The sequence below is a fragment of the Heteronotia binoei genome, chromosome 8 (genome assembly GCF_032191835.1).
Source record: "Heteronotia binoei isolate CCM8104 ecotype False Entrance Well chromosome 8, APGP_CSIRO_Hbin_v1, whole genome shotgun sequence".
NCBI lineage: Eukaryota > Metazoa > Chordata > Lepidosauria > Squamata > Gekkonidae > Heteronotia > Heteronotia binoei.
The window spans coordinates 2,812,355-2,825,274 of NC_083230.1; the positions used below are offsets into that span (position 1 = coordinate 2,812,355).

General features: G+C 43.4%; 1 protein-coding gene across 1 annotated transcript in view; it reads left to right on the forward strand.

The window, feature by feature from the left end:
• SEMA3C (semaphorin 3C) overlaps window positions 1–12,920 on the forward strand; it is a 381,732-nt gene that overhangs the window by 238,160 nt on the left and 130,652 nt on the right. The window contains exon 9 of the mRNA XM_060244661.1: window positions 11,120–11,234. Within this exon, the coding sequence (XP_060100644.1) occupies window positions 11,120–11,234 (115 nt within the window). The remainder of the gene's footprint in view (window positions 1–11,119; window positions 11,235–12,920) is intronic.

Consider the following 12,920-nt stretch of genomic DNA (forward strand, 5'->3'; position numbering starts at 1 on the left):
CCACTCGGGCAGAAGCCTTCCCCCGGGAGCAAAGCAAAGCTGGCTACAGCTCTCCTGCCCCAACTCAACTACTTTCTCATTGGATGCCCGCTGGCCTCTCTCCTCTTGATTGCTGCCACCACCAACTACTCGCTTGCTTCGCCTACTTAGTAGCCGGACAACTTTTGCCTTTGCTGGGAAATGCTGCTGCTCTGGTCCCTGCAGCAGCAGCTGCCACTGGACAGGAAGGCTAAAGACAAGCAGCATCCCCTGCAAGGGTAGAGAAAGGGCATAGGAGCCTGGCATTCTCTCTCTTCCCCCCCCCTCCTTCTTCCTCGACAGCTGTTAATGGGTAGGCAAGCATGCCCCTGTGACTTTGGAGAAGAAGGGGCAGGTTCAGATTGCGCAGCCCAGCCCAGCAGCTTCCGTTGGGATTGGGGGGGGGGGGGAACTGGGGAGAAAATGGCCAGGGGTGTCTTTTTTCCTTCCCCCACCTTCCACAGCTGCCCCTCCAAAGCACCCCAGATGGAAGAGAGCTGCTTCTCTGGAAGCCAGCTGGTGGAAAGAGAGATTCTAATCTTCTGGGGGAGGGGGAGGCACGTTCCTGCAAGACACTGCTGCAACAGACCTCAGCGTGCCAAGCTCCTCAAGAGTAAAAGTGGTTTTGGTAGCCTTAGGTACCCTTGAAATTTCATTTTTATTTCCAGCAGGTTCTTTTGTTTTGTTAACAAAATGCTCCTTTCAGGGTTGCCTCCCTCCCTTCATATCCAGTTGACAGACTTTCAGTTGTTCAAGTTAATGCCTCTTCTTGCAGACTTTGCAGGCACACTTTCCTATCTGTTGCTCTTCCTGAATGCCCTGAGCTATGAACAGTGGGAGTTCAGGCTTTTTGTGAATTAGACTGACTTGCTACCTGTGCCTTGGGCTTTGGAAATGCACTTAAAAATGGAAACGTTTGGTGATGTTGCCATTCAGAACTTTTGAGGTTACAGGAGAGCTTCCCTTCCCGTCTGCAACTCTATAAGCAAAATAACTGTTTTGGAAATGTTCTGTTTTTAGTTTTGCAAAGGCTAGCAAGGGAACCTGGTCAATAGCTGGCTCCAGGTTGACTCAGCTTTCCATCCTTCCGAGGTCGGTCAAATGAGTCCCCAGCTTGCTGGGGGAAAAGTGTAGATGACTGAGGAAGGCAATGGCAAACCACCCCATTAAAAAGTCTGCTGTGAAAACATTGTGAAAGCAACGTCACCCCAGAGTCAGAAACGACTAGTGCTTACACAGGGGACCTTTCCTTTCCTAATAGCTATAGTGTCAACAGTCCAAAGCATGGCATGTGGCAATTATACACATGAGCCAGGATTTTACTCCTAAATGGGGCTCCAAGACCTCTTGTGAGCATCCTCAGTCTTAAGGCTGTCATCCAGTTGATAGTCAGTTGGCTGGTGGTTGCACCTTTTTAAAACCGTATTAAAAATCAGTTGATGAAATCTGCATGACTTTTCATGTGGATAAACAGGGTTGCAAAGGGAAAAAAATAATGTTTTAGATGATATCTTTGCAGCCTCAGGCATTTAGAATAATAGAATCATAGAGTTGGAAGGGACCTCCAGGGTCATCTAGACCAATCCCCTGCATACTGCAGGGAATTTACTTCTCCCTAAGTTCACAGGATCAGCATTGCTGTCAGATGGCCTTCTAGCCTCTATCATTTCTGGTTGTTATGCATCTTTCTGTTTAGTGGGTGCTTTAGCCTTCCCGCGTCTCTCCCACATGCACACACATACTTACATGGCTTCCACAGAGTCAAACTTCCTATGAAGTTGCTTTTGCCTTTAAGAGTAACATCAAAATGAAGACTATCAAAGTGGGTTAATTTTGCTAAAGTGAGCATGTCTTTGGGGGCTAGAAGGTGTGTGCTTTGCTGACAAAGCACTAAGAGAACATCTTTTGTCCAACATTGCAAATGATGGTGATGTCAGAGGTGTGGCCTCATATGCAAATAATGGTGATGTCAGAGTTGTGGCCTCATATGCAAATGATTTTGATGTCAGAGGTGTGGCATCATATGCTAATGAGTTCCTCCTGGACTTTTTCTACAAAAAAGCCCTGGTAATATGTTTAAGTAGAGCTGCCTGGAGGAACTTTGCCACAGTTTCAGTAACATCATCAGCAGTATTGTTTAGCAAAAAAAAAAAAAGCAATTTGTGAGAGTCAGGTAAATCTAAAATACTACCAAGAATTGGTGATAAAATCCTATGCCGTACATCAATGTAGTAACAGCATTCTAATAGCACATGGGATACTGTCTCAATGGCACCACAGGGACATAATCTATTAAGGAAAGGTGTGCCATTTACTCTTCCTGTTAGGATCGCTGAGGGGAGGACATTAAGCCTAGCAAGTGAAAAGTTTCTACGTAGTGTTGAATTCTGAAGTTGGTAGGGGAGGGACAGTGGCTCAGTGGTAGAGCATCTGCTTGGGAAGCAGAAGGTCGCAGGTTCAATCCCCAGCATCTCCAAAAAAGGGTCCAGGCAAATAGGTGTGAAAAACCTCAGCTTGAGACCCTGGAGAGCCGCTGCCAGTCTGAGAAGACAATACTGACTTTGATGGACCAAGAGTCTGATTCAGTATAAGGCAGCTTCATATGTTCATATGGTAAAAGTAGCTGGGAGGATGACCCAAAATAGGTAATATCCCATGGTTGAGGGGAAAGCAAGTCTTATTGGCTGCGCTGTACAATTCCACTAGTTCTGCCTCTAACAGTCTATCCCTTATTATTCATAGTGCCTTTGTTTCTGAAAGAAGAAGGAGAGATTCAAGAGAAATACTCTGGGTGTTTTCGCACTTAGCGTTTGCTCCCCTTATTCCACGGCGCAATTATGTCCGGCTCATTTTCCTCGTTTTCGCACATGGACTCATTTGCGGAGTCGCTTTCCATGAAGCCCCGGCTCAAATCATTTTCCCACTGGCATCGACTTGAGTTCGATGCCCTGTCAATCTTTTTTTTTTAAGCGCAAGTCTGGTTGCGTAAGGACGTAATAACGTAACATCGAGCAGTCACAGCTGTTCCTTCCCCTTCTTTTCGTGGACAAACCGCATCACGTGTGCTGCTTCTGCTCATGGATTGGCTGTAGCTGTAGGATCCTCCACAGCCCTTTATGTATTAACAGAAGCATTCACAGTGGCGAATCCTAGCACTAGATTCCCCCCCCCAAATTCTGAAGTTGCGAAATATTGCAATAACGATGAGAGAGAAATCGAGGGGTGTGTGTGTGTGTGTGTGTGGCAGCTTCTTCCTTTCCCAGCCTCGCTCCCTCCCGGGTGGCGAAGCTGGGATTTCCTCTGCGCTCTTTCCCCTCCCTGGTTGGCGCTTGCAACGGGGACCTGACTGATTCCTGCCGCCAGAGCTCCCCCCCCGCCCCATTCTCTCCTTCCCCTTCTGTGGCGCGTGTGAAGAGTGAGCTCGCGTCTATTTTCTAACCGAGCGGAATGTAGCCAGGGAGAAGAATGCAGGACTCCAACTTCCCATTTTATACATGGCGATTTTGTGCAGGTCCAGAAATCCTGGTGGCACAGCTGAGGGAGGCATTGCCTTTTTAAAACACACACACATGAATGCTTTGGCCCGCGCCGGCACTAGATTTCCCCCCCCCAACAATGTATAATGTAGTTGCGAGATAACGCAACAGCAAAATAACGCAGGAGGGTTTTTTTTTTTGTTAATTTTGAAATATCGCTATTACGCAAGAAATATGAAGTTTAAAAAAAAAATGGCCGTGCGGGCACTTTTGGGAAGCGCCGCGAACGGCTGATGATTGGCCAAGGGGGTGGATGGGGTGGGAGGACGGAAAGGGAGAGGGTGACGCCCACAAAGCAGTCGATCTGGCGTGGATGGATTTCCCACAGCAAACTCCGAGGAGTGGATCTGGTGTGGATCCGGAGGTTTTCAAAAACTCTGGAAGGATGTTGAAAAACATACTCCGGCGTGAAACCCCTGAAGCGCTGGAGCAAACCGCAGCGCCGGAGCAACAGGTGGGAAAACCAGGAAAAGATCCGGAGGTAAATGGGGTGCTACGCCGGAGTAAACGCTAGTGTGTCTCCAGTTTCCTTCCTATGTTCGCCAGCCAGGATGAATTATTAGATTCAGTTAATAGTTGGAAGCAGTAGCTGGAAGGGTCAGAGTTATAATGCAAACATAGCTAATATTTGAATGTCATGAGTTATGCTCTTGTGAGCATAAAATTCTGGCCACATTCTAGGCATAAAGCCGCATATGGGACACAAAATGGGATGCCCAAGATCTTCCGTAAGAAGCCAGATTGTACCTGCTCAACTGCATAGTTATTGAGTCAATCCAGATGGGGCACCATATAATAATTGGGGCCCTATTTTCAGATTGAATACTTTCAAAACAGCTGGAATGTATTGATTCCCTCTTTCAGAGAAAAAAAAAAGCACAGAAGTACATTTACATTTCCTTTAGAATTGTTAATTATTGCTCTGAGTTGTTGGGTCCATATTGCAGTGGCTTGGAAATACAGACCTAGGTATTTGTAGTGTTTAACTTACTCAATCTCGTGGTCACCCAGTCTCCAAATAAATTGTTTCCTGGAGTTGGAGAAAACTAGGATTTTGGATTTCTCATAATTTAATTCTTGTTGATTAGCTTTACAGTATTCTCAACATCTGTTCAGTAAATGACATAATCTCACATGAGAGCATGAAAGCAGGACTGCATCATCTGCATAAAGCAAAATTGGGACCTTAGTGGAGCCTAGTTTGGGACAGTGGCCATTTACTTGAAACAAGAATGGTGCAAATCACTTTAAAAAAATTAAAGAGGAGAGGTGCAAGGACGCGCCCCTGTTTCACCCCTTTACTGGTGGTGATTTTGGGTGTTAAACTCCCCGAAGCAGAATATCTAATCTGGCATGAGGTGGTCATATATAATCTATTGATTAACTAAATTAAGTTCTTGGATGTCCCAGCAAGGAGTCTTAGGCCCTGAACAAATTGGGTTTAATAAAGGTAAATCTACTGTAATCATTGTACCACTCTGGCTGACACCTGATTAGGACAAATTCCTAACCCCTAGGAATTCCAAACTTTATGCAGCTTTTTTGGACCTTAAAGGGGCATTCAACTCTTTAGATAGAAAGCGACTATGGATTAAACTCCATCAACTGGGCATTGATAAGAGACTTCTCAAATTAATTATAACTCTGCATTCCTCCACCACTTGCCAAATCAAAACCTCAACTACTGGGGAACTAACACCTAAAATTCCCTTTCAATAAAGAGTTAAAAAAGGATGCATACTTGCTCTTTTTTATTCAATCTATTCCTCAATGATTTGACTCCTGTACTAACAGAAGTAGACTGCCATCCCCCAAAATTGGGCTCTCTGTGTGTACCCATCTTGTTATACAAGGATGACACAGTAGTAGTAGTAGTAGTAGTAGTAGTAGTAATAATAATAGTAATAATAATAATAATAATAATAATAATAAAATTTTATTTATACCCCGCCCTCCCCACCGAGGCAGGCTCAGGGCGGCTTACAAGGTATGGCAAAAGCCATGTTGAACAATAAAACAGTTATACAATTCAATCCAATCTACAATTTACCATTAGATTTTTACATAATCTAAAACAGTCTAAAATCAGTCTAAAATAATCTCATCTCATTGCTATCTCAGTTATAATAATAAAATTTTATTTATAACTCCTCCTTCTCCTTATTTATAACTCCTTTCTCGTACGAGGGTTGGGCTCAGATGACTGTTGAATAGATCTCTGTTTTTTTCAAGAAAACAAACTGCATCTGAACTACAAAAAAATCTAAGATTCTGTTTTTTGCTAAGTCTTGTAAAATCCGCAAATGACTATTCGATGGGAAAGAAATAGAACAGGTCAGGCATTTAAAATACCTAGGTCTCCATTTTAGCTACAATATGTCCTGGTCACATCACTGTAAATCTACAGTTAACTTAGTAGCCATTAGTGCATCGGCCACTTCCCAGTTTTTTTTAATAGAGGCAACCAGTCTGTTCCAGCGGCTTTAAAAATCTATAAGGCCAAAGTAAACCCACAGTTATTTTATGGTATTCCAACTTTTATTAGTGCCTTTGAGTCCAATATCGAAAGAGTTCAGTCCAAATTTGTTAGGAAAATCATGGGCTTACCATGCTGTGTCTCATATGCCCTCTTTGTCTAGAAACAGGCATCGATATTTTAGAAACTAGAGCATGGCTTATATCAATCAAATATTGGCTACGTGTGCACCATTCCACTAACTGTGGGACCTATTTATATCAAATGCTGTCTGAATCCTCCTTGTCCAAATGGATTTCCTTCCTAGAGAGGAAAATGATCACCTTAGGGTTTGTCTATGGATTCTCTCTATATGCTTCTTCTTACAAACACATATTATGTAATTAAATGCAGAATTTTAGATATTGAATTGCAAAAACTGATGAGTGCTGTGAATAAATCTTGCTCCCCTCTGAATTTTGGAATTTCCCCAACTATCAGTCATTTGCCTTCTTATTTATCAACTCTCCATGTTCCAAAATTGTGTAGAGCATTTACCCTTGCTAGATGCAATACTATCCCATCAGCAATTACCTATGGTAGATATAAAAAAATTCCACTTTCATTAAGACTTTGTATATGTAATTTAAAATGTTGTCTCATTGCCCCATATTCTTTACTGTCCCCTATATGATACTAAGAGCCCCTTGGCACAGAGTGGTAAAGCTGCAGTACTGCAGTCGGAGCCTGCTGCTCACAACCTGAGTTCAATCCCAGCAGAAACTGGTTTGGGTAGCCGGCTCCAGGTTGACTCAGCCTTCCATCCTTCCTGTCAGAACTGGGAACTTCAAGAAAGACACATTACTTTGTTTCAAAAGTTAAGACGTTTATTGAGAACTTAGTATCCAGGAAAGAAGCAGGTTAACTCTGATAGCTTTCAAGGCTATCGGCACATTCTTATGCATTGGTAACAGAAACAATAAAACTCTTTCTCACACCCAGAGAGACAGTTGTCTGTTCCCAGGCCCCTTATCTCCCAGCGCGGAGGAAGGAACCCCGCTGTTCTTCTCTGGCATGTCAGCTTCAAAGGCCACCTGTGGATGGTTCCCAGGGGCTATCAGTCACCCTTCAGTGGTTAGTATTTGTTTGAAATGCAAAGTTACAGGGTTAGTACATTTCTGATATGGAGTCAGTTAGGCTAATAATATATTGCTTAGCACATAGGAAAGTTACAAATTCTGACACTTCCGAGGTCAGTAAAATGAGTACCCAGCTTGCTGGGGGGAAAGTGTAGATGACTGGGAAAGGCACTGGCAAACCACCCCGTAAAAAGTCTGCCATGTAAACGTTGCAAAAGCTACGTCACCCCAGAGTCGGAAACGACTGGTGCTTACACAGGGGACTAACTTTACCTTTATATGATACTATATGCCTTAGGTTTCTAGATCCAATTCTGTTCAATATGACAGGCTACTCAGATGCTGTAAAGGTTTGCCGTTTTCTAAATGATTTATCATCTGAAATAACTGAGAAGGTTGCTTTATTTTTGAGTCTGGTAATCCAATGTATAGATGCATATGACTGTTTTTGTTATTTCTGTAACTATTTATCTGTTTGTTTGTTTACAATCTGGTATATGCCAATAAAGGCTTTTTGAATTGAATTGAGAAAAAGGCGGCCAAAGGTGTTGCCCACCATTCAGGATCAGCTTTTAAAAATTTGACAGGTCCAGGAGCTTTGCCCAGTTTTAATTGGTCAATAAGAGATAACTACCTCTTCTGGGGTTACTGGAGGCCATTCAGAGGTATCATCTAAGGATAAATTGTTAATATATAAAGCACCTGGAACTTCCTCTTGAAATGTCAGAGAAATGTTGGTACCAGACAGAGGGTAAAACAGCGGGAGGAATGGCAGTTTCTAGTCTGAGTGTTCTATTGACTAGTGTCCAGAATTGTTCGAAGTCATTATGGGAGATAGCAATTAATAATTCACCCCATTGTTTTTTTAATAAAGGCACTTCTTTTAATTTTAATAAATGTTTAATAAATGTTTAAATGTTTTTATATATTTGATATTCTTCAGGTAAATGAGAGTCAGCTGAATTACAAAATTCACAATAGATTGAACACAAATATACTTTGCATTCTCTACACTCTTTGTCAAACCAGGGGCTATTTATGGGTTGTTTAAACTGTTTTGATTTATTGCTCTGGAATTTTTGTCTTAATGACTCAATTATAACTCAATTATAACAGATAATCTCATAACTGTTTTCAGCTTCAGGATAATCAGTAGAGTTAATCAGTCTATTCCCTACTATTGGAAATAATAGCCTGACTCAAAAGTGTTGGTAAATATGATCTTATTTCCAGAGACCAGGGGATCCTTATTGATAAATCTGGTTCTTGAGTCAATAATTGTGAGTGGTTGCAATTGTTTAAGTCCAAGGTAAGGACTAGGGGCAAATGGTCACTGTAAAGCTGTTCTTCAATTGAAAAATTAGAAATATAGTAAGAAAGAGCTAAAGGAACTAGAATATAGTCAACTACACTACAGCCTCTAGTAGAAATGAATGTATAACCGCCGACATCCCCATATTCCTTTAAACCATTCAGCCAGATAAGGTAGAATTGGGCACATAATTGTATGAAGTATTGTCCAGCTCTATTAAGTCCACTATCTCAAGAGTGTCTGTTATCAGGTAAAAATATTAAATCAGATATCTCTTGATCTAGGCCGGAATTATTAACAAGATCCTGAATGTTGTTGCCCACCCTAGCATTGAAATCCCTGGCTAAAATAATGTCCGCACACGGATTTAGTTGAGTCAGATGTTCCATAAGGGCCGTCAGTCCACTGTTTAGCTAGTGCTGTTCTGTCTTTCAAGTGTGGCAAATAAACATTGATTATTATAAGGGCTTCACTAAGGGTAAGCATGATTACAAGTGCAAAATCTTGGTACTCCCGAGTTTCCTGTAGGCTAAAAAGATTTGCATCAAATGTTGTAAACACAAATAAAGTCCAGATTATGCGCAGCCCTTGTTAGTCTTTAATGCAGGTAGAGAAAAGGATTTATACCCCTCAAGATATATTGGGGTAATTGTCCAAGTCTCTTGAAGGAGAACAATGTCATGAGTTCTGAGGTAATCTAAGAATTCTTGGTCATTAGCTTTACCCCTCCCATCCTGCAATATTCCAGGAAACTAATAAAAATTGTTTAGCAAATTTAGTAAATTGCATGCACACACACAGTTTTCCCTTCATGTATTGCCTGCTGTGCAGTATCTCTCTCTCAATATTTTTGTGGTGGTGGTGGTGGAGCCATCTGCTCTTATTTCAGTAATAAAATCAATTCTACCTGTGAGATTGTTGTTGCGACCAAAATCTTACCTGTGAAAGGGGAGTGCCTTTGCATCTATCAGTGCCATCCTAAGGAGAGGTACAGTCTTCTCATCATATCAGATTCAATATTATTAGCAAGATGTAGGATTGCACTGCCTCTGCCATTGTCCCATTGTTTCTGAAAACATTATTGGACATTATGGGACAGCATGGTTATGTCCTTCCCGTCATATTTGTAACTGGAAACTAAAGCTGGTGGTCTTCATTCAAGTCGACAGCAATGGTTGCCATTTGCATGGGGCTGCAGCATTCTGGAACAAGTGCCAGAAGTTGCAGAACTTCCCACTGTGTGTGCTCCCCTCCCTGCAAGCGGAGGTGCAGTCACTGCTGCTACAGGCAGGGAGAGAGAACAACTTGCCTCCACTCTCCAAACCTCAGCCCCACTGTCCCAGTTGCAGTGGGTACAACACAGTGCTGCTTCCTTACTGCTGCACATGCAATAGAGTTTCACCGCCACCGCCCCCCCCCCAAAAAAGTGGTCCCATTGTGTGGACCACTTAGCTTTTCTTTTGTACAGCCTAAGGAAACGTCTTCTCCACAATTCTTATTGGCACAGAATTACCATTCTTTGTAACTTGTAGCTTAATATTTGCTTTAATGTTATTAGGGGAAGCAGTGGAATGAGCTTTGTTTTGCCATTATTTGGTTTCTGCTGTGCTGAAGCAATACAACACATGACCAAGGTTTTGCTTTTGCTGTTTTGTTTTTTAAATGGGCCCAGATGTATTTTCCAAAATACGTTAAATATTATTAAGCCATTGTTGTCATAATAAATCCCAGATGACTTTTTAAAAGTCTCAGGGCACAATTTTGTTTGTGCTATTGATGGCAAGGCTTGGGAGAGCAGGAGCTGGATGGGTGTGTACTATGGCTGCCTTGAAGAGTCTCCTCAGGAAGAGTCAGACAGGGTCTGAATGGTCCTAGACCTGCTTGGAGGAAGGGCAGAATATAAATTCAAACATAAATAATAAAATAAACATATTGTTAGAAAGGAAAACCTATCTTCCATAGTGCATCTGTCCCCTGGCACCACTCCTTTCATCTTTCTGCACATGCAGCAGGAGCAGATGATGTCGTTTTCTTTGGATTGTGTCACATTAGACCATAGATGGATTTTAGTATACTCATATAGTCCCTTGTGGAGGAAAACCGTTCATGTAGATAACTGGCAAATAATGGAGAAAGCTGGGCTCAAATACTATATTATGCAGAAAAACATTTGAACCTGCTCTACCTGCTGACAAGCTGAGTTAAAATGGCCCAGGAAAGCTTTACACTTCTATATAGTTATATTGCATATGTTGCTTGCCTGGTAGAGATTTTAAAAACCCTTAACTTCACATTCATTTCCAATAGGTATTGATCAATAAGCAAATATTCAGTTGGTTATTTGATTATGCATTAAATAGGCCTAAAGGCAAAAGGCAAAAAAGGCAAAAGCTGGAAGTCTGCAGTACCCAACTCTTTCTGCATCCATGCATCATTGGATATTTCACAATCATGTGCAATTGCAGTTCTTTGCAGCTGGATTTTCCTGTGTGGACAAGAAAATCCATTTGCAAATGATTACTACACTGTAGTGTCCACTAATGTGTGGGAGCGTCCTGTATCGAGTTTGTATAAGCTTAGACAGAGATAGAATATTAGTGCAAGGACTAGTAGATGTCAGAATATTTTGCCCCATTTGCAATTTTTTGTTTCTTTTCAGAATGACACAGGTGGACAGCGTAGCCTTGTGAACAAGTGGACAACTTACTTGAAAGCAAGACTTGTGTGTTCAGTAATGGATAATGATGGAACAGAAACCTACTTTGATGAATTAGGTAAAATGTTAGTAACGTCAATGTGCAGAAATGTAAAAACAAGTTTCACCTATTTAATCCTTCTGTGGGTTGGTGGCAAGAGGCTGGATACAGGCCAGCATGGAACTTAAGATGTTCTCCAATGAAGACTGTAGGCCAGGGGTGTCAAACATAAGGCCTAGCGGGCAGAACTGGCCTGTCCTGGGCTCTTATCTGGTCTATGAGCAACTGGTACAAGGGACAGAACAGGAGGCTGCTTGGGGGGAATGGGTGGAGCCACTCTGATTGTAGTTAAGGCATGGCAGAACAACCTCATCTCTGTTCAGCCTCCAGCTCTAGGGATGCTGAGTTGCAGGGATCCATGTTTGCTTGTGAAGGGTGCAGATAGGCTCGCCAATCCCCAGGTCCCAGCGGGGGTTCTTCCACTTTCCCAGGCTCCTTCCCACCCCCAGTCAGCTGGCCGGCAGGGGAAGCCCTGCCCCCAGAGGACCATGTTCCTTTCCACCTCCAGAGGCTTCAGTCTCTGATTGAAAGGCTTCCTCTTGGGATGGTGTGTTGGTGTTACTTTGAAGAAGTTGGCAGCAACTTGTGAGTAGAGAGGCCAAGAGGCCAATCCCTCGCTTCAGTCGCCAGAAAGGGGGGGGGGGGGAAGGGAAACGTCTGCTGAGCACCTCATTATTCCCTATGTGGAGATCGATTCTCATAGGGTATAATGGGGAATTGATCTGAAGGTTTCGGGGGCTCTGCGGGAGCTGTTTTTTGAGGTAGAGGCACCAAATTTTCCGTATAGTATCTAGTGCCTCTCCCCAAAGTACCCCCCAAGTTTCAAAATGATTTAACCAGGGGGTCCAATTCTATGAGCCCCCAAAGAAGGTGCCCCTATCCTTCATTATTTCCTATGGAAGGAAGACATTTAAAAAGGTGTGCTGTCCCTTTAAATGTGATGGTCAGAACTCCCTTGGAGTTCAATTAAGCTTGTCACACCCTTGTTCCTGGCTCCACCCCCAATGTCTCCTGGCTCCACCCCAATGTCTCCTGGCTCCACCCCCAAAGTCCCTAGATATTTCTTGAATTGGACTTGGCAACCCAAGGTGCAGACAATACTCTTCTGGGGCCTGTTGGCAGACAGCACCGCTGCTGTATTTACATCCCTCCATGAAGCATGTGCTTTGGCCCATGGGGAGGGACCTTATTCGACAGTTTCTTCCACACATCAGAGAGGCCTAGTCTTGCCACTGAGCGTGTGACTCAGTGGCCAGGCCTCCTTCTTCAATGGACCACCCAGCACCCTTCAGCTATAGGCAATGGCTGCCTTGCCATGGAGGTTGCCAGTGATCTCTGGCTGCCACACCTGTAGCCTTGTGCATGCAGTGCCCAGTCTCCACAGTCAGATGATTCAGCAGCCTTTGGCCTGGGGTGGCTGCCACCACATGGGGATGGCATGGCTTGCTGGCAATCTTTGACTTGAGCCCCCAGCATCGCCCTGCTGTGGATCACCTGGCAGCCTTTACTGGAAGTAGCCACTGCCTCACGGGCATCTCCTACTTACTGGGCTTTGCTTGGCCTGGATCCTGCTGCGCATTGGACCTGGGCACCCCTCTCACTTCCACAGGTGGGGAGGAGGGGGTTAATTCAATGTCTTCCCAGTTCCCTTCTGTGATGGTTCAAGGTCAGGGGGAGCTTGCAACACCTGGCTGCTTTGCATTT